The sequence below is a fragment of the Aythya marila genome, assembly GCF_965140915.1.
Source record: "Aythya marila genome assembly, chromosome: 2".
NCBI lineage: Eukaryota > Metazoa > Chordata > Aves > Anseriformes > Anatidae > Aythya > Aythya marila.
In genome coordinates, this window is record NC_139043.1 from 82,583,409 (window position 1) to 82,610,652 (window position 27,244).

General features: G+C 34.8%; 1 protein-coding gene across 1 annotated transcript in view; it reads left to right on the plus strand.

The window, feature by feature from the left end:
* The window catches only part of DNAH5 (dynein axonemal heavy chain 5), a gene marked incomplete at its 5' end in the record, with an annotated part of 122,510 nt that overhangs the window by 74,691 nt on the left and 20,575 nt on the right, over positions 1-27,244 (plus strand). Inside the window, 16 exons of the mRNA XM_082752279.1 lie at positions 244-467; positions 2,013-2,208; positions 4,681-4,853; positions 7,310-7,440; positions 8,361-8,514; positions 9,112-9,379; positions 10,448-10,679; positions 12,225-12,339; positions 12,609-12,785; positions 18,095-18,298; positions 19,789-19,968; positions 20,960-21,097; positions 21,743-21,878; positions 23,343-23,659; positions 24,938-25,093; positions 25,568-25,750. Coding sequence (XP_082608405.1) covers positions 244-467; positions 2,013-2,208; positions 4,681-4,853; positions 7,310-7,440; positions 8,361-8,514; positions 9,112-9,379; positions 10,448-10,679; positions 12,225-12,339; positions 12,609-12,785; positions 18,095-18,298; positions 19,789-19,968; positions 20,960-21,097; positions 21,743-21,878; positions 23,343-23,659; positions 24,938-25,093; positions 25,568-25,750 — 2,984 coding nt within the window. The remainder of the gene's footprint in view (positions 1-243; positions 468-2,012; positions 2,209-4,680; positions 4,854-7,309; positions 7,441-8,360; positions 8,515-9,111; positions 9,380-10,447; positions 10,680-12,224; positions 12,340-12,608; positions 12,786-18,094; positions 18,299-19,788; positions 19,969-20,959; positions 21,098-21,742; positions 21,879-23,342; positions 23,660-24,937; positions 25,094-25,567; positions 25,751-27,244) is intronic.

Sequence of the window (27,244 nt, forward strand, 5' to 3'; positions counted from 1 at the left end):
TCAGAGGCTGGTTCATTAAAACCTAAATGTCCAGTGTGTTTGTGGCATGATATGCTGTAACACCAAGAGAATCAAGATTTGAATAAGGAAGATTGGGAAGCCTTTTTTTTTTTTTTTTTTTTTAAGATTTTGGGGATTAAAAACCAAACAAACAAACATAAAAACACACTTGAAAAGATCATAACTCTTGTTGTGCTAATGTCTCTTAGAAAATCTTTCATTTGGCAATTTTCATTTTCAAAGGTGTAATTGGAGAAGGGCATTATTGCAGTGAGAGGGGATTTTCAGAAGATGTGAAAGAAACCGTAGCCAAGCTAGTGCCACTGACACGCAGGCTGTGGCAGATTACCAAGCTAAAAATGTTGCCCACACCAGCCAAGTTCCATTATATCTTCAACCTTAGAGATCTCTCAAGAATTTGGCAAGGAATGCTGAATACTACATCAGAAGTCATCAATGAACCAAAGGTAAGTGAATCACAGTGTTTTTATCATATAGTCAATTAGTATACAATTAGTGGGGGGGAAAAAAAAAAAAGAGGATGAAGAGTCTAACTTCTTGGCAATTGAATTTGTGTTAGAAACAAATCCTTTTTGACTGAAAAACATTTTAAAACTTTTTGAGGCAAGGACATTTTTTTTTTCAGTTTTTACAGTGCCACCTCAAATAAGAACTTTGTTTCCAGACTATGACTCAAACTTTTTTTTATGAGAGAGGGCTAGCTTTTATACTGTTCCTGACAAATGCTAGTTTATTTAAAAACAGGGAGCAAAGAAAGTTATGAGAAACAGTGAACTTTATTTTAAATAGATAAAAGTGCATCTATCTTGGTTAGAATAGATGAATATTTCTCCTCTCCCAGCTAGTGTCTTGAGACTTTCAGTCACTGCCTAATATCTGTCTAACAATTGATTTCTGGCTAACAACTTAAAAGGAAGAGAAAATAACAAGTCAGTGTGGTTTTTTTTTTTTCCATAATCCACCTTTCTTCCAGGAAAAAAAAAAAAAAAAAAAAAAAGAGTACTTTATGCATCAGTTTTCCTTCAGGTATTTTAAGGAAAAGCCAATTAGTGTTTTGAGCACTGAAACATGATGAGCTAGAAAAACGATGGTTATGGTAAAAAATCGCTATACGTTTGGGTTACATAATCACTTCATGTTTAGTGTGCTTCCCTGGTTGTTGAATAAGCTCCTGCATTCTGCTATATCTGAAATTTAAATTTTAGAATTGGTTTTAATTTTCAAAACTAAAAATATACAGCACAAATGTGATTTTACATATAAATATTGCTCAAAATCTGATTGTATGAATTTACATATTAGTTCTGAGACTAATATATATAGTCTATATATAGACTAACATATATAGTATGCATCAGTTATACAAAGTGCTGTAGGATCAAATGAGTTCTTCAAGGAGTGCTTGGAATTTTTTCTACTACTGTGTAGTAATTTGATAGGATTAGAAGCAGTGCTGCCAGAATTAAAAACCTTTAGGTTTCCTTATTCCATCCTCTGACCAAACAGAAGGACTTTAAAGGTAAATTAAATTTGGACAAGGAATAATATAAACACCTATACATTTTTTTTTTTTTTTTTACTCTAACTAATTTGGGTTTGTTGTTGGGTGTGACATTTATATTTGGCATGATATTGCTCATGCTGTTATGCTGTTATTTCCACCCACCTTCCACTTCAAATGTAACTGGTTACAGAAGTAATTTATCAGTGTATAAACATGTGTTACCATGTATGGATCTAGTCCTAAGGCTACCGTTTAGTTAGGTAAATATGCTCCAGTTTGGAATGGTAGATAAAGGCTTCTGGCACAGTTAATATAAAATTAAAGGGTTATTTGGTAAAAAGAGCCCAAGGCATCTTTGCCAACTGTAACCAAACATACCACTGTTTCTTTTCCAGCTTTAATATGATTTTAAAAATATTTTAAAAGCATGTGTTTTATTGACATATGTATATTATTGCAAGCCTTATCTTGTATTTTGTTTAAATAGGTACTGATAAAACTGTGGAAGCATGAATGTAAGTGTGTTATTGCTGATCGTTTCACAACCTCAGAAGATGTAAAGTGGTTTAACACAGTTGTGGTAAAACTCATTGAGGAGGAATTTGAAGAAAAAAAAGCTTTGCTGAATCCTGAAATTGATGCATTCTTTGTTGACTTCTTAAGGGAGGGACCTGAAAGAACTGGTAAGGATTGGCTCTGATAACCATGAATATGGCAAGAATAGGGAAGGGGGTTTGATGACATAGATGCTAATGTAAATATGTCTCAACATGCATAGTAAGGTTATGCATCAAAGGTGTCTGTCTTGTCCAGTGACTGTCCAGTGTAGTCTATGTTATCATCTGTGGCACATGATAATGTTTATGGGATAAGTCTGTATATTTATTCTGGTCATCTGTATAGAACAGCCATGAACATAGTAGGTATATGAATGTCTCTGGGCTTACTCAGTAACTTCTAGAACATACATGATACATGCTTTTATAGCAGATAGGAGTTACTTCAAAATCTATGGAAAACTAGTAAAACCATTTGAATTTTTCATGTAGCTTGTAACAATGTCTTTGTGTATTTTAAATAAAAACAGTGCATTGCAGACCCAGATAACTACATAACCTGGCAATATTTCTTGGTAGATACATAAGAACAAGGAATAATTGTTTTTGGTTTGGGAAAGTCATTATTAAACTACTGAGTGATTCAATTATATGTTCATATCATCATATTGGTGTGTAGTGGAAGGAACAAAAAGTTGGCATAAGTGGTTAAATGCAAGTGGTTAAATTTCTTGGATAATTTAAGTACTCAGAAAGGAGTGACAATAGGAGAGTAAAGGGTAGGAAATGTATGAGTTAAAGTAATGAAATACATGTAGAAAGTAAACTCGTGAGAAAGCAGCCAATTATGTCCTTAAATGACTTGTGAACTGTGTCAATATAGAGAGGACTGAAATATAAGTCAGAATGCATATAGAGAGAGCGAGAAGTGACTTTTAATGAGAAAATTTGAATCCGCATTATCAAAAAATAAATGTAAAAAGAAGCATGTATTTCTCAAAATAACTTTCAACATTTAACTATGTGTGCCTCTGTAATATGCCTTTTGACGTGAAACTTCATCTAAATACAAAGTCAGAGGCCTGAATTTAGAAAGGGTTTGTTTCATCCTCTATATGTGTGTCAGTCTTGAGAACCCCCTCCTGTTGCATTAAGTGGAAAGCATAAAAACTGTAATTTTGTTTTAACTGTCCCTGTAACAGAATGTAGTATTGAGCATTATGATGAAGTGTAACAGCAGGAGCTGTGTTTCTGAGCTCTTAAATACTTAAAAAAGACATCTGACATAATTTTAAATAATGCTATCCTCAGGCTAATGTTGACATATATGCCCTGTATCTATTTGGTTTGTACTACTGCAATGTATTTGTCCCTGAGATTAATACACAGAGATGAGATGAAGTAGCTCAAAAAACTTTGACTTAGCTCAACTTTCAGACCTTAGCTTCACAAAAATCATCAGTAATGCTTGTGTTCTGCAGACCTTCAAACTGTACAAAGGTGTTTTTTTATCAATTAGCTTTGACATTGCTATTTAGTACTCGTGATTCTGAATCTTGGGGCTAGGGAAAAGTTTAATACATTATACCTGCTGCCTCTGTAAATAATTTAAACGTCTGCCCTTTCTTAGGTCTGGTACTTGATCAAGATGTCTTTTGTCATTAATAATAAAACTGCAGGAACAAGATAAAGCTGACATAATTCTCCTAAATGGTTCAGAAATGTAAAAACATCACTACAGTTTAACTCCTTGCTGTATTTCTTATTAGGTCCTTATCTGTAGCTGAGTAAGACTTAGTTGCTTAAACGTCTCATTCAACTTCTAAGAAACTTACTTGCACCTGGAATATTCAATTATTCAGGTATTAGAAAGCCACCTAGAAGTGGTCCTAGGTTCTAGGTGGCCCTGTTTGAGCAGGGGAGTTGGACCAGATGACCTCCAGAGGTCTCTTCCAACCTCAGCCATGCTTTGATTCTATTTGCTCTAACATTTTTTCCTAGTGGAGCTCATGACCGCTATAAGCATGATTAATGCTTATGAATGGCAATGTGAGACAGTAGCACAATTTCCTCCTTTTCTTTGGATAAGAAGGAGACAATTTCTTGTGGTTTTCAGGTCCCTGCTGAAACAAATATTTATCTTTTTACAGTGAACATACATTTCTTGTGTGTGTGTAAATTTATTAATTTTAGTAGTATTTTTCTCTAGTGCAGAGATTTAATCAACTTGCAACGTTTTTCTATTAAAAAAATTGCAATTTTTGTCTACAATATTTATTTATTTTCTGTTGCTACTGTTGCTTCTAGCATCTAAGTTAATTTCAGGTTTTCACTATTCATGTTTCAGAGGTAGAGAAAGAAGGCTTCTTAGTTTTTGCTGGTTTTGCCTTTAAAAATTAAGTAGCTGAACTTTATTGTTCCTTGTAGAAAGAGTACAAGTAGCATTCTTATACATATATCTAATATGCAATATTATGTATAATAAATCTTGCTTTGGTTGCTTAGGGATTTTTAATTACTTTGTCTTACTCATCCCTACATTTTGCCTTCTTCAGTCATTTAAACCATTAAAGATTTTTTACTTGTTTTCTGTTCTAGGTGAAAAATTAGAGGAAGTTAATTTGGGTATCCCAAAAATCTATGAGCCAATTTACTGCTTTCATCAGCTACGGAATCGTTTAAATAAGTTTTTACAAACATACAATGAGAATGTCCGTGGTACCGGAATGGACATGGTTTTCTTTGAGGATGCTATGATTCATTTAGTAAAGGTACAGTTTTATTGGATTGACATTTTTTATCATTGTTGCTCTTTTCCACATGTCCTTACAGATATGAACTTGGCTGTGTTTGAAAATGAGTGAAGGTATGTACAAATCAAGGTAAAATACTTCTAAAATTGAAACAAGCCATTTTTTGCTATAAAAGTTTCTTTCACCCTTTGACCAAGTATTAAAACTCCAGTCTTCTGAAAATACACCAGATGGAACTATTCTTTTATATCTATCTTTTATATCTAGTGAGATCATGGTCTGAAGTATCTAACTCTTTTTCAACATTTCTTCTCATTAATTCTTCTAAGAGCCCTTCCTCTCTTTGGAATGAGTGAAATAAAATTCAGGTTAGGACATAATAGGCTGCTGATGAAGAAGTATGTACAGCAGAATGGGAATAAATCTAGTCTGAACTTTCTTTGTAGATCCACAGTATGTTCACTTTTAAAATTTCTTTGACTATGGATTAGACCTAGCCGTAATTTGATAGGGTTGTTCGTATATAATAGATTTCATACAAAGGAAAACTATTATTTCTCAGTCGCGCAATGAAGTTATCAGTATTTCTTATAAAAAAAAATTAAGAACTGAATATCGGGTTGCACTATCCTAACAAATGATAAAATAAATATAAAAATAATTTAAATTGAGTTATACAAACACTTTGCATCTGCAATTTTCAAAGCAAAATAGATGCTATTCTGCTGGGGAATTCTTTTTTAAAATTGTTAAATCATCATCACAATTGCTACCAAATTTCTGGGTTACTCCTAGTAAAAAGTCCTGTATAAATTCAGGATCTGGCCAAAATCTCTCTCTCTCTCTGATAGCTGATAAATACTTGAAACATTATCTTAATGTTCTCTTGGATAAAATGAATAGACAGCGCTTGTCTGATCCCATATTCTTGAAATCAGCATTTACAGCTCTGCAGGTCTGAGCTTTATACCTTAGCGAGAGTTGAGACCAGGCTTTAGGAGAAAGCTAGGTGAGCACAGTTAAGGTAATGCCTAATCTGAGCTGACATAGCATCACTTGAATGAGTTAAAATTGAAGAGTATCTTAACCCTAGAACAAAGCTTCTGAGCGTACAGCCTGTGTGCCTCTGCCAGAAAAAAACGACAACTAGACGTAATTGAAGCAATCAGTAATATTCCGAGGGTGGTGTGCAAATGTATTTTTATTTCTCAGGTCAAATATTAAGTATGCTTAGAATAAGCCTTCATACTTGATTTTATCTTTGCTTGTAAACATTAACCTATGAAAAATAGCAATTTTAATTCAATATATGACGTATGTAATTTTAAAAGTCCAAGAAGCAGACATGCTGATTTTTAATAACTTGTGGAAAAGTCTGCTACAGGAATTGCAAGTAAATAGACTTGCATTTCAGACTCAGACTGCTTAATGGCATGATGGAATTCTAGAGGCATCAGAGAGATATTGAAGGTAATAAAGAGAACAGGAACCAGTGCTGCGTGTCATTGCGTGTTCAGAGGAGACTGGCTGCTTGCCAGCTGGTAGGGCAAGTGGCTCCATGCTGTTCCAGAAATGAATGCAGGCTGCTCTGTGAGCTGCAAGTGTCTGTCCATGTGCAATTGGTGGGGTGTGGAGTAAGTTCCTCTCCTATGCTTAAAGGCATATTTTCTCAGCATACGACAACATCTACCTGTTTCCTGATTTTCTGGTACTGTTTTTTGGCAGTGGACAGTGGAACAAGTTCTGCATGCAGTTCACAGTGCTGAAAATGTGCTTGCTTTAAATTCCAAAGGGTGTGTTTGTTTACAGTGCACTGTGATGAGTTGAAACGGGGAGTAGTAAGTAACTACTACCTTTCACTTGAAAAGAGAAATAACAAACGGGAAAGAGAGGGGGACTTACATGGGCAATGTTTCACAGAGAACAAATATTCATACTGATATTGTGCATTTGTATAATCAAGTAAACTAGAAGCTTAAAAAGTTTTATTATAAATATAAAATTTCTACCTCCTGTGGGGGACTGTTCTTCCTGAATTTAATAGTCCTGGGACAACTTGTCTTTCTGGTGACAATGAAAGAACCCGGAGAGATGAGTCTTACAAAAGTTGTCCAGAGACTATAGTACTGTGGAAATTATAATTTATTTCACAATTTAAAGAATCTTAAATGCTATGAGAGCGCATCACTACTGCAATTTGCTTATGCTTTGTGGAAGTGTGAGATGCAGTTCTATTGATAATTGAAAGTTTGCAGTGGTGGGATCAAGCGGTTATTACTGGCAGGTTTACAGAAAATACTGCGAAGTATAAATGCCCACAGGATATAATTAATAGCAATATAGACTCCTTGAATTAAAACCTAAAATTTCAGTTTGTTCTGCATTTCTAACATAATTTTATTACTGCAGTAGCATTGGATTTTTGGGGTATGTAACTATTACATATTTTAGCAATAGATGGCTTTAATCTACAGATTTCTCGGGTGATTCGTACTCCTCGTGGAAATGCTCTTTTAGTTGGAGTTGGTGGCTCAGGAAAGCAGAGCTTGACAAGACTGGCATCATTCATAGCTGGCTATGATACATTCCAGATCACGCTAACACGGTGAGCGTAAACTAAAATTTAAGCCAATAAATACGTTGTCTTCCTTTAAATAAATTAGGCTTCCATTCTCTGCAGTGGGAGAAAGAACAAGTGCAATGTAGACTAAGCACTGTTGCCTCGAGTATAAAAACGTGAAAAATCCTTTCACATTGTCTAAATTTACTTGATTTTATACAGTGAGTCTAAGCTTTTATCTTCTTCGAAATAGTAACGTTTTTAGTACGTTTCACTGAGTGGGAAGGAATATTGGCAGTAGGAAGTTATTATTACACTCTGTCTTTATACAGTGCACTGCACTGAACTAAACATATTTGTATGTGGTATCTATCCATAACGCTTTCTGAGTTTATCTTACAATATTTGAAGTAATGCCTTGTGTGAGGAGATAGAATACTTATCCACTGCCTGTTAATTTGATAAATATGATGTTTGATGTATACCAGTATTTTGACAGTTTTTTCCAGGTATATATTACCTTATTTTATAGTATTCAATCCAATTTTTTTTTTTTGAATAACTCACAAAATAAATTAAAAATAAATAAATAGTTATAAGTCTTTCAATGAGAATATGAGTGCCTCCCAAAGTGTCTACAGAACATCTCAATGATCAGGGAATATTTTCAGCACTCAAATAAGAAAACCTCATCGTAGAGAAGCTAAATGTTTTGAATTCCTTTGCTGCTGTGTGAAAAAGAGATCAGGAAAGAGAAGAATGGATTAGCTATTTAATGGGAAAATTTGAAATGCGCAATGTATTTCCAGCTAATCTAAATCAAAATTCTTGGACAGTTGGCACATTTTTGCCATAAGTTCCAAGACATTATTTCTTTCTCAAGTTTGCTAGTTGTATTTTTTTTTTCTTTTAACTAGATACCCTTTTTAAAAGGATTAAACATTAATAGGACTGTTTTCCTGTAGATCGTACAACACTTCAAACTTGATGGAAGATCTGAAACTCTTGTACAGAACATCAGGACTGCAAGGGAGAGGTGTATGTTTTCTTTTTACAGACAATGAGGTCAAAGATGAGTCTTTCTTGGAATACCTGAACAATGTTTTATCATCAGGAGAGGTAGGATGCTTTCTGATGAGATTTTTTTTTTTGCTTTTAAAAAAAACCCTGAAGCAATAACTGAATTTATTTTAATATTCTTTTATATATCTAAGGGCACACTTTCACAAAATAACACTTGATTGCTTATTATCATTACCATATTATTAAAATTGAAGTAAATCTTTTTATTAGGTTATAGAGTGAGACAGAACTATGGTAAAATTTAGAATGAGCATCATCTTTCCATACAGAGAAGCTGTCTGTCAAACTCTGTGAGTTTTTTTCAAGATGTGTGTCTTTTTCGTATAATCTCTGCTACTTAGTAGGATATTAAGAGAAGTAAGCAAATGTCATTGGACAAGAATGCTCTGTTTTTCACATGGCAGAATGGATTTTATTTTTACAGCAAATTGGATTTCAGTGTGCATAATGGAGTCACTTCAGAAAAAGTTCTGGTTTAAAGGAGTGGTTTGGGTCCTAATAACTTGTGTGTCTGAAATGAGTATTCTTTCCAGAAAGACTATGCATTGAGTCAGTCTTGTTTATATACTCTATTTGGGATGATTTCCTAAAACAAGGAAAAAAAAACAAAACAACTTCTTTTTTTTCTCAAAGGTGTCAAACTTATTTGCACGTGATGAAATAGATGAGATCATTAGTGACCTCATACCTGCCTTGAAAAAGGAACATCCACGTAGACCTCCAACCAGTGAAGTTCTGTATGACTACTTCATGACCAGAGTCCGTCAGAACCTCCATGTGGTTCTTTGCTTTTCACCAGTAGGTGAAAAATTTCGAAACAGGGCCCTGAAGTTCCCTGCTCTCATTTCTGGATGCACTATAGATTGGTTCAGCCGGTGGCCTAAGGATGCTCTAGTGGCAGGTAGGTGTAGGTTTTGTCTTCAGGGATATTTAATTCCGTGACTGGTGGTCATGAACTTGTTTTAATCGCTTTGAATGCAAGCAAAACTTGTTTTTCCAGCACACTGGCAGAAGAAAGTTGCTTGGTTCAAAAATTTGATGGACATGTTTTCTCCTTGCTGTTGAAATGTGTTTAACAAAGGAAGGGCTTTGAATACCATTAGAAGAAAAATTCCACTTAAAGAAGGCTTAAAGCATTAACAAAGAAAGCAAGATACCACTAAAGAAAGTGACTTAGTAACTATGCTTATGATCAGGCATAGAGAGGGAGTCTGTGTTTATATAATCCTTGATATCTAGCAGTTGGACAGGTTCAGGGAGAAAAAGTAGTTGCACATGTTGGAGGAGAAACGATACCAGATTGTTGGCTATAATGTTTTTACTGAAAGTGTGGAAGAATTTAAGAATCTGCTGGTGTAGAATGAAGAAGACCAGGGTTTCAGAAGCTGGGTGAGCTCTGACACAGTATCTTGTTGATGCAGTGTGAAAGTATCTCCCATGTCACAACTGTCAATAAGTTGGTTGATAATTAATCTTTACATTCTAAATTTATAGAATGCAATGATAAGATGAATCTCAGATTGCCAGTAACATTTGCATAAAGACTTTTCTTCCTGTGGTGTTCTCTTTTCTGCAGCTATTGCCTGGTGTAATCTATCCCACCCTTTAAAAGACAGAATACTGCTTTGTGAACTGTTAGATATATAATGCAATTTAAAGTTGAAACACATACTGAGCCAAATATATTTGAGTAAGTGGTGCAAAGATGATTTATATCATCTGCTTTTAGATATCTGCTTTTAGCAGATGATATAAATTGGGTGAAATACTTCTCTTTGTCATGAGACATAGCCATGTATATATATATCACAGAATCACAGAATCGTCTAGGTTCGAAGAGACTGATTATGTATACATACTATGTATACATAGCCATGTATACATAGTGATGATCCATGTTGATTTGTTTATAAGCTAAGAGTCTTTCCTGAACACTTACTTATTTGAATGTTGTTCTTGTTCTCTTAAGTATCTGAACATTTCCTGTCCTCATATGATATGGACTGCACTGCTGAGACAAAGAAGGAAATTGTGCAGTGTATGGGCTCATTCCAGGATGGAGTGGCGGAGAAGTGTTCTGATTACTTTCAAAGATACAGACGTTCTACACATGTGACTCCCAAATCCTACCTCTCTTTTATTCAAGGATATAAAACTACATACAAAGAAAAGCATGCAGAAGTGCAGACATTAGCAAACAGGTATATTGCTCAGTTTACTCTTGTCTTTTTGTAATTTTCTTTCTTACCTAGGTATTTTCTGTTGTACTTATTTCAATGCATGGCTTATCTCTGCATAGCAGAAGGTTTCTTTGGGGTTTCCTAAAATTGTGTAAAGGTGTAATTGAACAAATGTTAGATTTGCTTTTCACATGTAAGTTAAAGACTAAAAGGTAGTGATGTATTAAAGAGCAAGGTGGTGGAAATAAATTAATATAAACCATTACCATGCAATTTTAATGAATAAATTTAATATAGTCAAAATAACATTTGATTTACCCACGAGCAACTTTTGTTTTCTTGCTAAACAGTTGTATTGATCTGATATGAACATGTAAAAAAGATCATTGGTATTTTTGGTTTGTCATTACATGGTGTAATTTAGGCTGTTGAACCTTTTACTTCTGGGTTATGAAGCGTTTTTATATATTTCTCTTTTCAGGTACTTTGTTAAACTAGTGCAGTCTGTTTGCAGATTTTAACTTCATGTCAGAAATAATAGTCAACTAGAATGTAAAATTAGCATTTAGTGTATCAGTTGGTGTCATCCTTAAGAAAACTTATTTCCTTGATTTTGAAAAACTGGCACAGAGAGCTGGACTCAAACTAATATATTTCACCTTGAAATCTTTAATTTGAAAGCCAAACTGAATTAGAAGTCTGTTGTTATGGTGTAGGTGAAGACTTGTAAAATGGAGGTGGTCCAGTGTTGTGCTTTCTGAGCTTCCCATGTACCAGATTAATTCATGAATAGAAATTTGTTTTATTTCACCTTTATTGCAGAATGTCAAGGACTTTAGCAGGTGTTACTCTTAATCTGTTCTGTATTTTGATTTACCTCTCCCAGTCCTGCTTAGCCTTTGCAGTTGTAGCCTCTGTAGTTCTTTCTGTCCCTCCTATGCCAAATGTATATTTTCCTAGTCTACAGCTCACTTAAGTTTAAGTCATTGTCATGAGGAATTACATTTTGATAAATTAAAAAGTGCTGTTGAAGGGCCAATTTAATGCTCAATCATAGAAATATTATCTCAGTGCTGTTTTCCTGTTAATCTCTCTTGGTTGTTCTTGATTTTGATATTTTGATTTTATTAACCTCTTCAACATCCTCTTCAAACAAGAAATAGTGATTTAAGATATTTCTTAGGATTTTAGTGATCAGAAAATGCTTTCTGCTCCGTAGAGCTCAGTTCTCAATGGAGAGCTCAATGGGGACAGTGACATATGTGGAACTAGCATATACAATTTTAATGCAATAATAAAGGCATACTCTTTGATTTAAAAGTGTGGAACATTTCAAGTCATATGCTCTCTTTAGGCAATTATTTATAGTTCACTTTCTTGATTGTGAAGACATCAGATGCATATGTGGAAGTTTCTGAACAAGTTTTATTTTGTGTATAAAACATTCTTAGGTATTAGATCCATCTGATTCATTCTACTGATGGAATAATTTGGAAAGTTGAGAATCGAGAATTTTGGAAATTGAGAAATTACATTTTTTTTTTTTTTCTTCCTTTCTAACTCCAGAATGAATACTGGACTGGAAAAATTGAAAGAAGCCTCTGAGTCAGTGGCTGCTCTGAGCAAAGAGCTGGAGATAAAAGAAAAGGAACTTCAAATTGCCAATGAAAAAGCTGACATGGTATGTACAATCTTTGAAGTGTATAATGCTTAGATTTTTTTTTTTTCTTAAATTTTGAAAAGATTAATTGAGTAATAGGAAGTTTAGTGTTGAAAAAAGGAAAAAAAGGATCTTGGAAACATAACAGTAACAACAAAAGTAATTTTGTTTGAACATTCTGGTTTTTGGAACTTAAATACAACAGATAAAATTTTACAACAGAAATATACATTCTTCCAGCTAGATACATGTATTTTATTGAATATTTAGTGTGTGGGTTTTCATTCTAGGTATTAAAGGAAGTTACTGTAAAAGCACAGGCTGCTGAGCAGGTAAAAGGTGAAGTTCAGAAAGTGAAAGACAAAGCCCAAGCTATTGTAGACAGCATCTCAGTTGACAAAGCCATTGCTGAAGAAAAGTTGGAAGCTGCTAAACCTGCTTTGGAGGAAGCAGAAGCAGCCTTACAGGTTAGTGCTAAAAATCTTGGACCAAGTGTAACATTTTTTTCCCCTGAGATGTGCTTCTCTTCTTCACATGTAAGATTGCAGATGCACCATGTAACTGGCAGAAGATGAGTACAGATAGATATACACATTTTGAGGTTTAGGTTTTGTTTTGTCTGTCTTTTTCCACCTGAATATCAAATCTAAAATGGAGAGTTTTTCAGCAAAGGGCGAATTTTAACTTCCACTTGAAACTGTAGTTTATCTATGTTGTGCTGCAGGTTGATATTACACTGGTAACTGAGTGTTGGTACTGTTATATAACAACTAGTGTGCAATGAGCAAAGGAGTGAGTGCCTTTCCTGTAAAAACAGTTATAATTACATCCAAATCTAAACCTCATGTTTTGTATTTAAGTTTTTGCCAATGAATTCATGTTGAATGAGTTTGATGATTCTTTCCTTTCTGCCTTCATCAAAAAAAGTTTCTTCTGTCCTTTGAGATGTTAAATCACTCAAATTTATACCAATCGCCATGGGACTTCAAGTCTTTCAACCCACTCTTTTTGTGATGCTTTTTTAATTGAATTATAATACTCTGGTCATGATTCATTGTTAGTGATGAAACAAATACTATTTTTTGCAGATCTTGCATGGTATTTTAAATATCTTTTCATCTGAATGCGTACGAGAATGTCCCTTAAGGTATTTATGTTGTGAATAGCAATAGTGGGCCACAAAGCTGATATGGGGCCTGGAGCATCTTCCCTGTGAGGAAAGGCTGAGAGACCTGGGTCTGTTCAGCCTGGAGAAAAGAAGACTGAGGGGGGATCTCATCAATGTGTATAAATACCTGAGGTGTGGGAGACAGCGGGATTTGGCCAACCTCTTTTCAGTGGTTTGTGGGGACAGGACAAGGGGCAATGGCTGCAAGTTAGAGCACAGGAAGTTCTGCACCAACATGTGAAAGAATTTCACGATGAGGGTGATGGAGCACTGGAACAGGCTGCCCAGGGAGGTTGTGGGGTCTCCTTCTCTGGAGATATTTAAGGCCTGTCTGGACGCCTACCTGGGCAACCTGCTGTAAGGAACCTGCTTTGGCAGGGGGGTTGGACCCAATGATCTTTCGAGGTCCCTTCCAACCCCTACAATTCTGTGATTCTGTGAAGTTGGATCTGGGTTGGTGAGGTGCTGCTGTCTCAATAAACAGAAAAAAATGAACAAAAAACATGAAGGATGGCTAAATCTTGATGGTCGTTATGTAGATCTACTGGAAGGTTTTCCTTTCTACTTGGGAGTCTGCCAAGAGTGGTTATGGTTAAAGACCATTCTGATGCTTCCTCAAATCAAAGTCTTGAAAATGTAGCATGCATAAATTTTCAAGGATGTTCTGAATGTAGAACTTTACTTTGAGGGAGAGATGCTTAGCACTTCTTGACTGCCTTGATTCTGGAAAGGCAGAATGGAAATGTCTAAATGAAAGTTGATGATATTACAGCTGATGAGAGTGGAATAAGGAATAAAAATCATAAAATTCTGATACTCAGCTACAGGAGAAGGTAAAAAAAACAACCAACCAAAAAAAAACTATTCTGACGAGTGTATAAGCAAACAGTGCTAACTGGGTAGTATCTGAGGTATGAAAAGAACACTGGTGACGTGTCTTCTATCCTGTGTCTTATTGCAGCTTATATTCTGCTTTTGGCCAAAGATACCAAACCAAAGAAATACTGCTGTTTTTGAAATCTTGTATTCTAATAAATGAAAATCTGTTTTTAACGAAAAGCTGTAATACCACTATTTTGAGACTTCACAAAGGAGAAAACTAGCTGTGCTTACTCGGTCTCCAGATTTTCTTTCATTTTGCATTTGCTATACTATCATAAAATTCAGCTGTTCAGCATACATATCTGTATTCTCAGAATCCATTCATTCATTCAGAAACTCATTTAAGCAAATTCTTTGTACAAGTCTGTATTGGGCTGCATCTTTTATGGAATGAATTCACAATGATTATGGATTTATAAACTTCCCATGAGGGATTCCTTTAATGGAATTCTGTTTGCAAAGTAGACAAATGTCTACTAAAATATACAATTAAATATAAAGGCCATTTCCCAGATGATAAATCCATAGTTCGTTATTCCATTCAATTTTTACATATTTTAGGAATGTTAATGCCGCTTTGAGAAACTGTTAGGTATGGAACAGTTTATAAGCTTTTTAAAAACATGTATCAGTGCTGTTTCATGTTTTCATTAATAATGTAGATAGTGGGTTTGAGCGCATCCTCAGCAAGAGTTCAGATGACACCAAGCTGAGTGGTGCAGCTGATACACTGTGAGGGGATGCCATCTAGAAAGACCTTGACAGGGTCAGGACAATCCCCTGTATCAGTACAGATTGGATGCTGAATTGATTGAGAGCAGCCCTGCAAGGAAGGACTTGGGGATGGTGGTGGATGAAGAATTGGACATGAGTTGGCTATGAGTTGGCTGTATATGCAGCCCAGAAAACCTATTGTATCCTGGGCTGCATGAAAAGAATCATGGCCAAGAGGTCAATGTGGTAGATGGTTCTTCCCATCTACTCTGCCCTCATGAGACCCTGCCTGAAGTACTGTATCTAGCTCTGGAGTTGCCAGTACAAAAAAGATATTGAGCTGATCAAGTGGGTTCAGAGGAGGGCCATGAAAATGATCAGAAGTTGAGATAACTGGGCTTGTTCATCCTGGAAAAGGGAAGGCTCCAGGGCAGACCTTATTTCAAACTTTTAGTATATAAAGAGGTCTTACAAGAAAGATGAAGGACTTTTAACCAGGGCCTGTAGTGACAGGGCAAAGGGCATTGGTTTTAAACTGAAAGAGGGTAGATTTAGACTGCGTATAAGAAAGAAATTCTTCATGATGAGGGTGATGAGACACTGTATTGAGGTTTAACCCTGCTATGCAACTAAGCACCATACAAGTGCTCACTCACTTCCTCAGTGGGATGGGGAAGAGAATTGGAACAGTAAAAGTGACAAAACTTGTGGATTGAGATAAAGACAGTTTAATAGGTAAAGCAAAAGCTGTGTATGCAAGCAAAGCAAAATAAGGAATTCATTCACTTGCTTCTGGTGGGCAGATATTTAGCCGTTTCCAAGAAGGGTGGGCTTCATCACAGGCAATGATTATTTGGGAAGACAAACTCCAAATGACCCCCCTCCTCCTCCTTTCCCTTAGCTTTTACTGCTGAGCATGATGCCATATACTACAGAATAACCTGGTCAGTTGGGACCAGCTGTTTCAGTTGTGTCCCCTCCCAGCTTCTTGTGTACCCCCAGCCTCCTTGCTGGCAGGGTAGTGTAAGAAGCAGTCAAAACCTTGACTCTGTGTAAGCACAGCTCAACAACATCTAAAATTTTGGTTCTGTTATCAACATTTTTTTTTTCATCACAAATCTAAAACATAGCACCATACAAGCTACTATGAAAAATATTTTACTCTATCCCAGCCCAAACCAGTGAACACTGGAAAGTATTGCCCAGAGAAGCTGTGTATCTTCCATCATTTGAAATGTTCAAAGTCAGGTTGGACTGGGCTTTCATCAACTCAATCTAGTGAAAAATGTACTTGCTCATGATAGGGGGGTTGGACTAGATGATCTTTAAATGTCCCTTCCTGTTGCGAAGCACGGACGAAAGCATGACAGACACCAGCAGAGTCAGATCATGCTTCACCATTTTATTGCCCGAATAGCCCAACTTTTATAGTGAATTTTACAGGGGTGGACAGTGTTTCACACAAGATTATTGGTCAAAAGCACTCAGACAAACCGTTAAGAAAATAACACCACCTGCAAGAAAAGAACCCCCCTTTTGATTAGAAGTTAGGAAAACAACCCCCTTTGTGCTTAACGGCCACGTAGACCTAGTCCTTGAGGCCAGCTGCTGATAACAATATTATCTGAGTTCCTTAATTGGGTGATGTGGGAGTCATTGCAGTGGGAGCTTCTCACAGTTACTCTGGCAGCTTGGTTTGCTCAGCTACAGCAGGCCCTGAGATTTCTAAGGCCTACCCCTGGTTGCTTAAAGCAAGCTTAGATCGAACAATTATGCCAATTCCCAACACCTTCCCACCCAAGATATTCTATCATATGTGACGATTATTATTTTTTTTTTTTTTGAGTAAGAATTGTCAAAGTTCATTAAAACTTAGTTGCATTTGAAATAAAAAGGACATGGTAAATGTACAACTACTAGTAAAAAGTAGAATAGAATAGAATGCAACTCTTTTGCCACAATTTGTATTGTAGAAAAAAGGCTGGGGTGAATTTCTTGAGGGTCACTAATAAGCACTGATTAAAGTTTCCGCTTGGATATCTAGAAAAACTCTGCTAAGTTGTCATGTGCACACTGAATGCAACAAACAGAATGGTTTTGAAGGGAAGCGAAAGGAAGGCGATCAGAATAACCTATAATAATTTTCAATCCCATTGTTGAAGTATAAACACAAGTAATTAAAACTTCCTTTAGCAATTCCAAGAGAGGCATTTGCTAGGTTAGCTGCAAAGTATCATTCACTCATTCACATATCACTCCTGCAATAACCGATTATTTTTTGTTGAAGTTATGACTGTTATAGTAGTGGGCTTCCCCATTGGAAGTGACCATTTTTGAGTGGCTTTTTTTTTTTTTTTTTCTCTGTATGTGGTTCAGTGCACTAACTGCTCAGATTGATGCCTTTCTAAGGAGATATCTTCATTAGTCCATTCTGATAGTCCTTTTAATCTCGTGATGTACACTAGACTTACAAGTTATAGTGTTACATTTGCACCCTAGAATTACTTTTCCATACTTAATAGGGCCCAGTTTTTCATACATTATTGTTATTATATAGTCTCACAGGCTTGCTTCTACACCAGGAATATTTCCAGCATGATAAAACACAGAAGGTGCATATCTATATATCTATCAGGCCTTCTCACTGTTTTTCTTCATTCAACTTTACTAACCAAATATCAACAGAATGCATTTCCCATTGCAGATTGTGTTTCTGCTCAATAAGTTTGCTTTAAAATAAAAAATTAGGTAAAATTTCAAGATATTGCTATCTTAGTCTTTGTTTTGTCAAAAGTGGTTGTAGCAGTTGGGAGAAAGTTGCAGCCAAAATATGGCTGAAGGGTCCTTCTAGCTTCATACTTTTGGGTTATAAAATTATTTTCAATCAAATATCATGAAAAAAATATATTTTTTTATTCTCCAGTGGATTAATGCTGTCAGTGACCTTGTGTTCTATGTCATATTTAATAAATAATAACAATAATTGTTTTATCATTTGTTTCAATTTTGTAGACAATAAAACCTGCAGATATTGCCACTGTCCGAACACTTGGTCGACCTCCTCACCTTATTATGCGTATCATGGATTGTGTATTACTGCTCTTCCAGAGGAAACTGAACAATGTAAAAATTGATCAGGAAAAATGTTGTACCACCCCATCATGGCAAGAATCTTTGAAACTGATGACAGCAGGAAACTTCTTACAAAACCTACAGGTACTTGTATAACTTTCTGCTCATTACTGTTTTAAATTTAAGAAAATTGGTGAAAGGTTTCCTTTGGTGTTCATAGGAAAACAAATGTGCAAGGCAAATCAAGCACACAATAGATCTGAAATATTAAGGGCTTAAAAAATAAGTATGTTGTTATAAAATAGATTTGAATCCATCTGGCAAAGTCAAGTCATAAATCAGTTACAGCTTCTCCTAAGTATTGCAATGAAATTACCTTCAGTGACAAATGATGTAGAGCTTTAAGCATTTGAATAGACATTACTTATCTGTTTGCTTAGAGCTGATAGGAAAGAGAAACAAAATGTTTTCTAACTTTTCTTTAATTTTGAGCATTGTAACTTGTGTAGTGGCTTACAAAAGAATGGGTTACTCTTAGGATGTATAAAGTCAGATTTTTTTGAAATTTGGGATTTTCGGCTGCATAATATGTCTACAGAAATGTAAAGAGCATACGACGAATAAATCCATTAGCTCACAATTTAAGCTAGTAATATTATGATTACTCTATTTAGAGAATAGTTTATATGTTGTCCTGTACCACTGGACTTAATAATCTGATTTGTTTATTTAGACGAATAATGTTCTCATAAACCAAAGAATATAAACAAATCTTAAAGCTTATTCTTTGGTTAAAGCTTCCCTATTAGGTAGCAATAATTTTCTACGTTTATAATCACACTGAGTTTACTTCATCCTTCTCTGGTCCAGTGGAATATAACAAATAATAAGCTCGATCAACTTTGTATGGCTGGTAGTACCATGAATTTACTGAAGGACATTTTATTGCTTGTACATAAATAAACCTATTTATGCTTCTGGAAACAGCTATTTTTCAAGTTCATCAATGATATACCTTGTAAATAAACTTCTGAAGGTAACTAAACTTACAGAATATTTGAAATACAGAATATTTGGCCATCAAAAAAAAATTAAGGGAGAAATTTCAGAGCTTTTGGGATGAAAATGGAAGAGGCATTGTTTAAAGAAAAAAGAGGCTCAAACCAAATTGTTAAAATTGAAACATATTGCATTAATGATTAAAGGTAACTTAAGGGGAAGGTAGCTGGCTACCCTTTGAAAATACTGTCTTATAGAATGTGTGTCCATTAACCAGATCTTTTTCTCTCTCTTTTTAAAGAATATTGTTATTTATTCAGTATTAAGGAAAATGGAATTTCAAACTGAATCTCAGTGATATACTTGACTTCCAGTTTTGTAATGTTAGTGGATAAGATAGGATAGAGAAGATCATAAATGAAGGCAAACTCTTTTCCATTTTGTATGAAGATAGAATAGAGAAGAATGACTTTGGCAAGCTCCCAAATATAACAGAGAACTTCATACTATCTGTTTTTAAATAACATTTGTGATCCCGGTGGTGTTCTGTGTGTGCTAAAGTATATATATGTATACTTTATGTACATGCATAGTCATACATAGTACAAACTTTTTTTTTTTTTTTTTTCTTTTAGCAATTTCCAAAGGATACAATTAATGAAGAAGTGGTGGAGCTTTTGAGCCCTTATTTTGAAATGGTGGACTACAACATTGAGACAGCTAAGAGAGTATGTGGGAATGTTGCTGGGCTATGCTCGTGGACCAAAGCCATGGCTGTATTTTTTTCCATCAACAAAGAAGTATTACCCTTAAAGGTAAGTCTATTAGTCAATGGGAGGCACACAAACACTTTTCACTTCTTCTCCTCCCTGCCCATGTGCAGTTGAGGATTTCATCTGCTGGAAACATCAGCTGCCTTATTGTAACTGGTGCCTGCCTTGGTAGGAATTTAGTATGCTGAAAATAGTAACTACAATGAAATATGCTTCAAATGTACTACCACTTGTAGGCTGTCAAGATCATTAAAAAGATTATGCAGTTTTGTGCCTCTGGGCCCCTTTTGAATGGGGTTGAAGCAGACATTTAGTTTAATTCACAGTTGCAATTGCTTTACCTTAAGAAAGAAAATACTTGAGATCTGATTCATTTAATATTCAGTATATCCGTTCATAAGACTATACAGAGTCTCTGCTCATCAGTGTTATTAGTGTTATCAGAAAAGCAGGCCTAAGTAGTTGTTGAAGGGCAGGACTGAAAGTCAGGAAAGACATGGTCAAGCATGATTTTAAGAAAGAATAGCTCGATATTTGTTACAGGAATGATCTAGAGCGAAGGAAGATTTGTGATTACAGGTAGTATCTTTCATTAAACAAAGCAAAACAGGTGGTGGAAAAAAACAAAAAACAAAAAAACAAAAATAAAACAAAAATAACAAACTAAAACAGACTTTTCATGGCACCAGTCTTTCCAAAGGCCATTTCAGAATAATTTTGTGCCAGCTGAAAAGAGCTGATGTGCCCAGAAGTTTTTCTGTTTTTTGTTTGTTTGTTTGTTTGTTTTGTTGTTGTTTTTTGTTTTTCAAATTTATATAAGACCAACTAATTAACTACCTACAAGAAAAAGTTTGTTGTATAATTGAAATAAAAGTTTTTAATGAATGATGAAATCTCTGCTGAACATTTTGCTTTTGTGATACAGTGCAATGAAACTCAATTTGCCATACATTATAGCAAATGTATTTGTATAGCAATGTATAGCAAAAGATGTATTTGGAAATATATATTTTTTTATTTGTATGCTTCACAGGCTAATTTAGCAATCCAGGAGAATCGCCTAACCACTGCTATGCTGGATCTGCAGAGAGCTCAGGAAGAACTGGGTGCCAAGCAAGAAGAGTTAGATATTGTGCAGGCAGAGTATGAAAAAGCCATGAGAGAAAAACAGGTGAATGTATCTTTGCTGAAAAGAGACTGTTAGAGAAAGTTGCCACCCATCCTTTGAGCAAAACTTAATGCATCCTCTCATAATTCTTTGTTATTCCTTGGAAAAAGAGCACTGATGGACTGAGAAAAAGAGATGATATGTTTTGTATATATATGTTTTTTCTTGATCCCACCTTTCTCCTTCTCCTTCTCCTCCTTCCCACTGCCTCAAAAATATTTTAATTGGGTTGTTTCTTTAGTGCCTAGTACTGTAACATCAAATTTTGTTAATATATATTATCAGTGCGTAATGTATTTGAAATTCTGGGCAGAATTTCCCAGAATTAATAAGTACCAGGCATCTCATGCTTCTGTAACATATGTACCAATATGAAAATTAAGAGTAGGAATATTAAAAGGTTGAATCATATTTATGGCAGATGTTGATAGTTTGTCATGATATCCTTCTACCCTCCCATTTTCCCTCCTTCTTCACACAGCACATTACTAAATATATATTACTGAAATTATATGTTACTGAATATATAGGCTACTGAAAATATATTTTTGAACTCTTGTTCTACTGGTTTAATTAGGCATAGAGATTTTTCTGTCCTATCAGATACATGGCTGTAAACCATATATTTTGGTGGATGGTTTTATCTAGACTTTGCTTGAAGATGCTGAACGTTGCCGGCATAAAATGCAAACTGCTTCAAGTCTTATAAGTGGTCTAGCAGGTGAAAAAGAGAGATGGACTAAACAGAGTAAAGAATTTGCTGTTCAGACCAAGAGACTAGTGGGTAAGCATTTGTCGACACGTTTGAGCTTAGAAGTAAATTAGCTGCTTGAATTGTAATGGATAATGAAATTAAAAACATTTGGAATTTCAAATATTTCCTTTGCAGCTCAGATTTACCATTGCTAAAATTGAGATAATTGTTAATTCTCTTCCTGAAGCACAGCTAAGTGAAATTTGCAATGAGACTGAGGTTTATATTTAAAAACCCCTACAATACTGTGTATGCTGTAGTATGCTGTGGTGAAGATGCACCTTAACACAAGGTGCATTGAATGGTTGGGACACTGACATTTTAACTTGGTAGACTATAGTCAAAAGAGTGGCGTGTTGACGTGTAAGAAAGAGCCAGTAAAATGTTTATAACAGAATATATGTGGAAGAGAGAAAGACGTTCGGTCATATTGACTTCTAAGCATAGAAGTCAAGAATTTTAAATGCATTTATCAGTGTTCGTGAAACTTTTGTTTCTTAAAAGTAATTTTTTTATTGTGTAAGTAAACACTTGGAAATAAAATTACTTTATTGTAAGGATTTATTGATTAGTTATACCAAGTAAATGAAATTTATCTTGTCCTTTTCTGTGGCCTGAAGTTGTTTCTCTGACCTTTGCCTTGAAATTCTGCAAAAAGCAGTGGTTGTGTATTACTTGCTGGCACAGTGTCTGTGTGTGTGTTGTGTGTGTTTATTATTAACTTACTAAAAGTACAGGATACCTTCCCCACACACTCATCATGTTTTTAAATAGATAACTTGGAAAAGTATAAAAAATATTAGTATGCAGTATAAAACCACAATATCTTCTCCAGATTGCAGTCCTGTACTCTTATTTCTGAAGCACAAAAAAATCTACTAGTGTCATGAGACTTAGTCTGGGAGGAGGAAATTCTGAGGCTGACCAGAAGTTTAAAACTTGTGTCACACAATGTTTCCATAGTGATGTGTGTTACTACATTTTCTTGTTAGTAGTAATAATTGCAGTTGATCTTAATTGGCACTCCAAATTAAACATTGGCATTACCTAATTAAACATTGGCATTAGTATTAGCACAGCATTTTGCCCTTCCTTTTTCTGTTTCCCAGAGGCACCACCAGCTTGGCAGTGGGGCTGTTGGAATCAGCTGGAATTGTCTGTTTCTGGCATGGAGTAGCCCCTGGCCTCTTTTAAGAGGCCACCCCTGCTACCAACACCTTGAAACGTAAACCTAACTCAGTGTATTACTTTAACTTTTTCTCCTCTTGATTCCTAGAGTTGCTCTGTAAGGGTAAGGTAAACATGACATCTAGTGAAATGTAGCATTGCTTTACTATGCAATGAATTTGGAGAAAAAAGCTCATTTATCATCTTTATCAGCCAAAATGCATTCTTCCAGTTACCATCAAAAACAACAAATCAAGAAGGAAGTGTCTCTATCATGAATAAAATTTGTGAAATCGTAATGTTTGTTTTCTTTCTTTTTCTTTTAAGGTGATATACTGTTGGCTACAGCTTTTCTGTCCTACTCTGGTCCTTTCAACGAAGAGTTTCGCAGTCTGCTATTAAATGACTGGCAAAAGGAAATGAAAGCCCGGAAAATCCCCTTTAGTACCAACCTGAACCTGATTGAAATGTTGACTGATGCTTCTACTATCAGTGAATGGAACCTGCAAGGATTACCAAATGATGACTTATCCATACAGAATGGAATAATTGCCACTAAAGCATCTCGTTATCCTTTATTAATTGATCCACAGGCACAGGGTAAAATTTGGCTTAAGAATAAGGAAGTCAGAAATGAACTCCAGGTAACAGGAATTCTGGTGCTTTCATAGTCCCTAGAAACTCTTAGCTAACAAAACAAACAAACAAAAATATCTATGATTCAGATAACAATTAGCAAGCAGTTTTTATAAAAATAAAATGTATATGTATATAGATAGATTGGAGATTTGACTAGATATGAAAAATGTACATTTGAAGCTTATTAATACCAGTAGCCCACTTTTTTAAAAGAATTTGTTTGAAAGAAACATAAACTACTGGAGACCAACCTCAATGTATAATGTCTGATACAGGCTGAAGCATATTTGCAGAATACTATAAACAGAGAAAACAAATGATTAGTACAAATTCATATGCATGTTTAAGAAAGAATGCATGACATAATATTATTATTTTCTCATAATCAGAAATTATTAATAATTTGTGTTGTCTTAGTATGGATGTCAGTTGCTAAATATTCAGCAAATATGTAGTGAATACAGAATTGCCCCAACATATTGTTTGAGGCAAGATACACAAAATCAATTCAAACAGGAAAGTACAAGGAAGAAAGTCTTTGTTTGCTGCAATAATAATTCCACCAACAAAACATGTTTTTTTAAGGTATCCCTAAAAAGGGTAGAGGAGTTTGAAGGATGATAATAAATTGGCTCTTAGACTATTATTAGGAAATGTTTGTCCTTCATATTGATTCCTCTGTCAGCGTGGAACCCTTGTAATGGTTGCCTAGCTAGTCATATTAAAAAAAAAAAAATAAAAATAAATGATGATTAGACTTTAATTTTAGAGTTATAAACAACGTAAGTTGAATGTGCTTTGTGTATGTGTTGAAAAGTTAGTCACAATTGTACTAAGAATAACTTTTTAAAGCAAAGACTATTTAATGTCTTATTCAATATATAAAACACTAATTTTTGAGGAAAAAGCCCTAATCTTGGGATCTGCCTTGCTGTGGTTTGACTTGGGTAAGTTATTCAGGATAAAACTGATGTTGATAAAAGGTTCCTGTGAATTTATTGTCTAGTTGCACTCATAAGTTATCAAAACTTTATGTGCTTAGTGTTGTCTTACTCCTACTCTTGTAGTCGAAAACTAGCAGTTTGCATTCAGTGACATCTGAGAATATAATACCCTGATGCTTATCTCTTGTAGTCACAATCATTGCCATAATTTAGCTATAGGACCATTTTTCTTGTCAGTAGTTTATCTGAATAAAATGAAATAATCTTTGAATATAAGACAAGCATTAAGTTTGGTTACTGGGTGAAACATAACATATAGGTCCATGTTTGTATTTTTAGATCACTTCTTTGAATCACAAGTATTTCAGAAATCACTTAGAAGACAGTCTTTCTCTGGGAAGACCTCTTTTGATAGAAGATGTTGGAGAAGAGCTTGACCCAGCACTAGATAATATTTTGGAAAGAAATTTCATTAAATCAGGTTCCACCAATAAGGTAAAAACGAAACAAATGAACAAACAAATGGAAACTGCCTCCTACCTGTCCTCAACAGAATAACTTTTATTAAATATATGCCTCAAAAAGATTAAAATGTTTTAAATTTGATCAATGCTAATACGAAATTAAAAAGGGGTTAAATTTAAACTCACATATAATTAATATATAGTCTTTGTTATCCCTTTGTTTATGACAATTTTAAGCGAAGAAGGTACCAAGATCTCTGCTTGCCCGGTGTAATGTTTTTCATTTAGGGGATGCAATGATGAAAAGTAACTGGAATTCAAAGAATCTGTGAACACATCAGTTAAACTGTTCCATGGATATTTTCAACAAGTTCTTTGCATCAGACATGTAATTTTTACCTGGATGTTTATGCTTTTGAACAGAAAGATGTAAACTTTGTTTCTACATGTGGTACCTCCAAGAGTGTGCACTGTCACCTGATGTCTTTTTCTTACTTTTCTTAAGGTGAAGGTTGGTGATAAAGAAGTAGATGTGATGAATGGCTTCAGACTTTACATTACCACAAAACTGCCAAATCCAGGTTACTCTCCTGAAATTAATGCTCGAACCTCCATCATTGACTTTACTGTAACCATGAAAGGTCTTGAAAATCAGCTCTTAGGAAGAGTCATTCTCACAGAGAAACAGGTAAAAAAATAATTATATTTTTCTCCTGACTGTGTGTCTTATATTTACCTGTAGAAGATTTCACTTTCATTTCAATTTATTACTCTTACTTCCCATATTGCAGAGTAATTTTCTGTCTCTCTATTGTGACTGTTGTTAATATAACCTGTTTAAGATGGTTTAAAAGCTAGGACAGAAGAAAACTCAGTCAACCAGAAGTTTCTGTCTGTCTTTACTCTTGCAACCATACCATACTCTATTTTTCCTGCCTCACCGAGGTATAATGTCATGAAATAGAAACTGATATTCTTCTGGCTAGACACTGTGGAACTCATGGCAATGTAACCTGGTGCAAAGGATTTAGTTACTTCCTTGCTGCAAGGAGATATGGTCTGACTAACTAATCTGACACTGCAGATTCATTAATTAAGCAAGTCAAAGTTCAGGATGACAATGCCAGTAAGCGTGCCACCAGCAGTTCTGCATCTACTATTGGTTACTTTATTCCTTAAATATAAGGTGGACCACTGTTGAGGTCAAAAACCACACTACGCATCTATGATACTGTGTATCTGTGACTGTATTTGCTAAAATTTGGCAACAGTTCCAGTTTACCTTCACTGGAGAGGAATGTGATTGTGGCAGATATTGAGCTATTTTATTTTTTTCTTCCCCTTCCATGTAAGATTTTCCAATGTAATGGCTGAAGTAGTCTTGTTAATGTTTAGTAGTTGCATTTCTCTGATCAGTCCATGGAACTCATGAGAGAAACCATGCTCATTCTATGAAGACTTACATTCTATCAGACAGCTTCATTGCGCTATCAGCTTAACTTCAACCAGTGACAGCTTTGTAAATGGTGCAGGAGTACTTGTGTAGACAGAGCTAATATATCTATCATCCATTTCACTTATTATTGATACCCAGAAAAAGATTCATATTATCCTCATCTTCTGAAAGACTGTTAACCCTTCTTTCACTTTTTTTCATCCTTTTTGCTCACTGTATTGAAACATATATATTGTTTCAATGGTGTATTTTTCTTTTTGAGGGATTTGTAATGTTTTTAAAAATTCTTTGAATTTTATGAGAAATAGAAGAATAAATTGAAAGACATTGTATATCTGAACAACTTATTTTTTCTGAGTATTTTAAGCAGCAATTCTTTTCATTTTTATGTAAATCTGTTAATCAGCATTTATCTATCTTTTATACGTGACTTCTGGGAAACAAAGTAATTATATAAACCACATAGCTTGTATTACTAAAAATAATCAACTAAATAACTATTGATAAAGAACTAAATTTGAGTTCTATATGCTTTCTTTTCTTAAACAATGAAAGATTTTAGTGATAGCCTAAAGTTATCCCTGTCCAATGGAGGAATATTTTAGCTTCTTGAAAGCTTCTTGAAAGCTTGAAAGCTTTGATGCTTGATTAGCTGACTAAAGATGCTCGTTGTTAAACAGAATATATTTTCAATATGGTGATTGGAAAACAGGGCATAAATGAAGA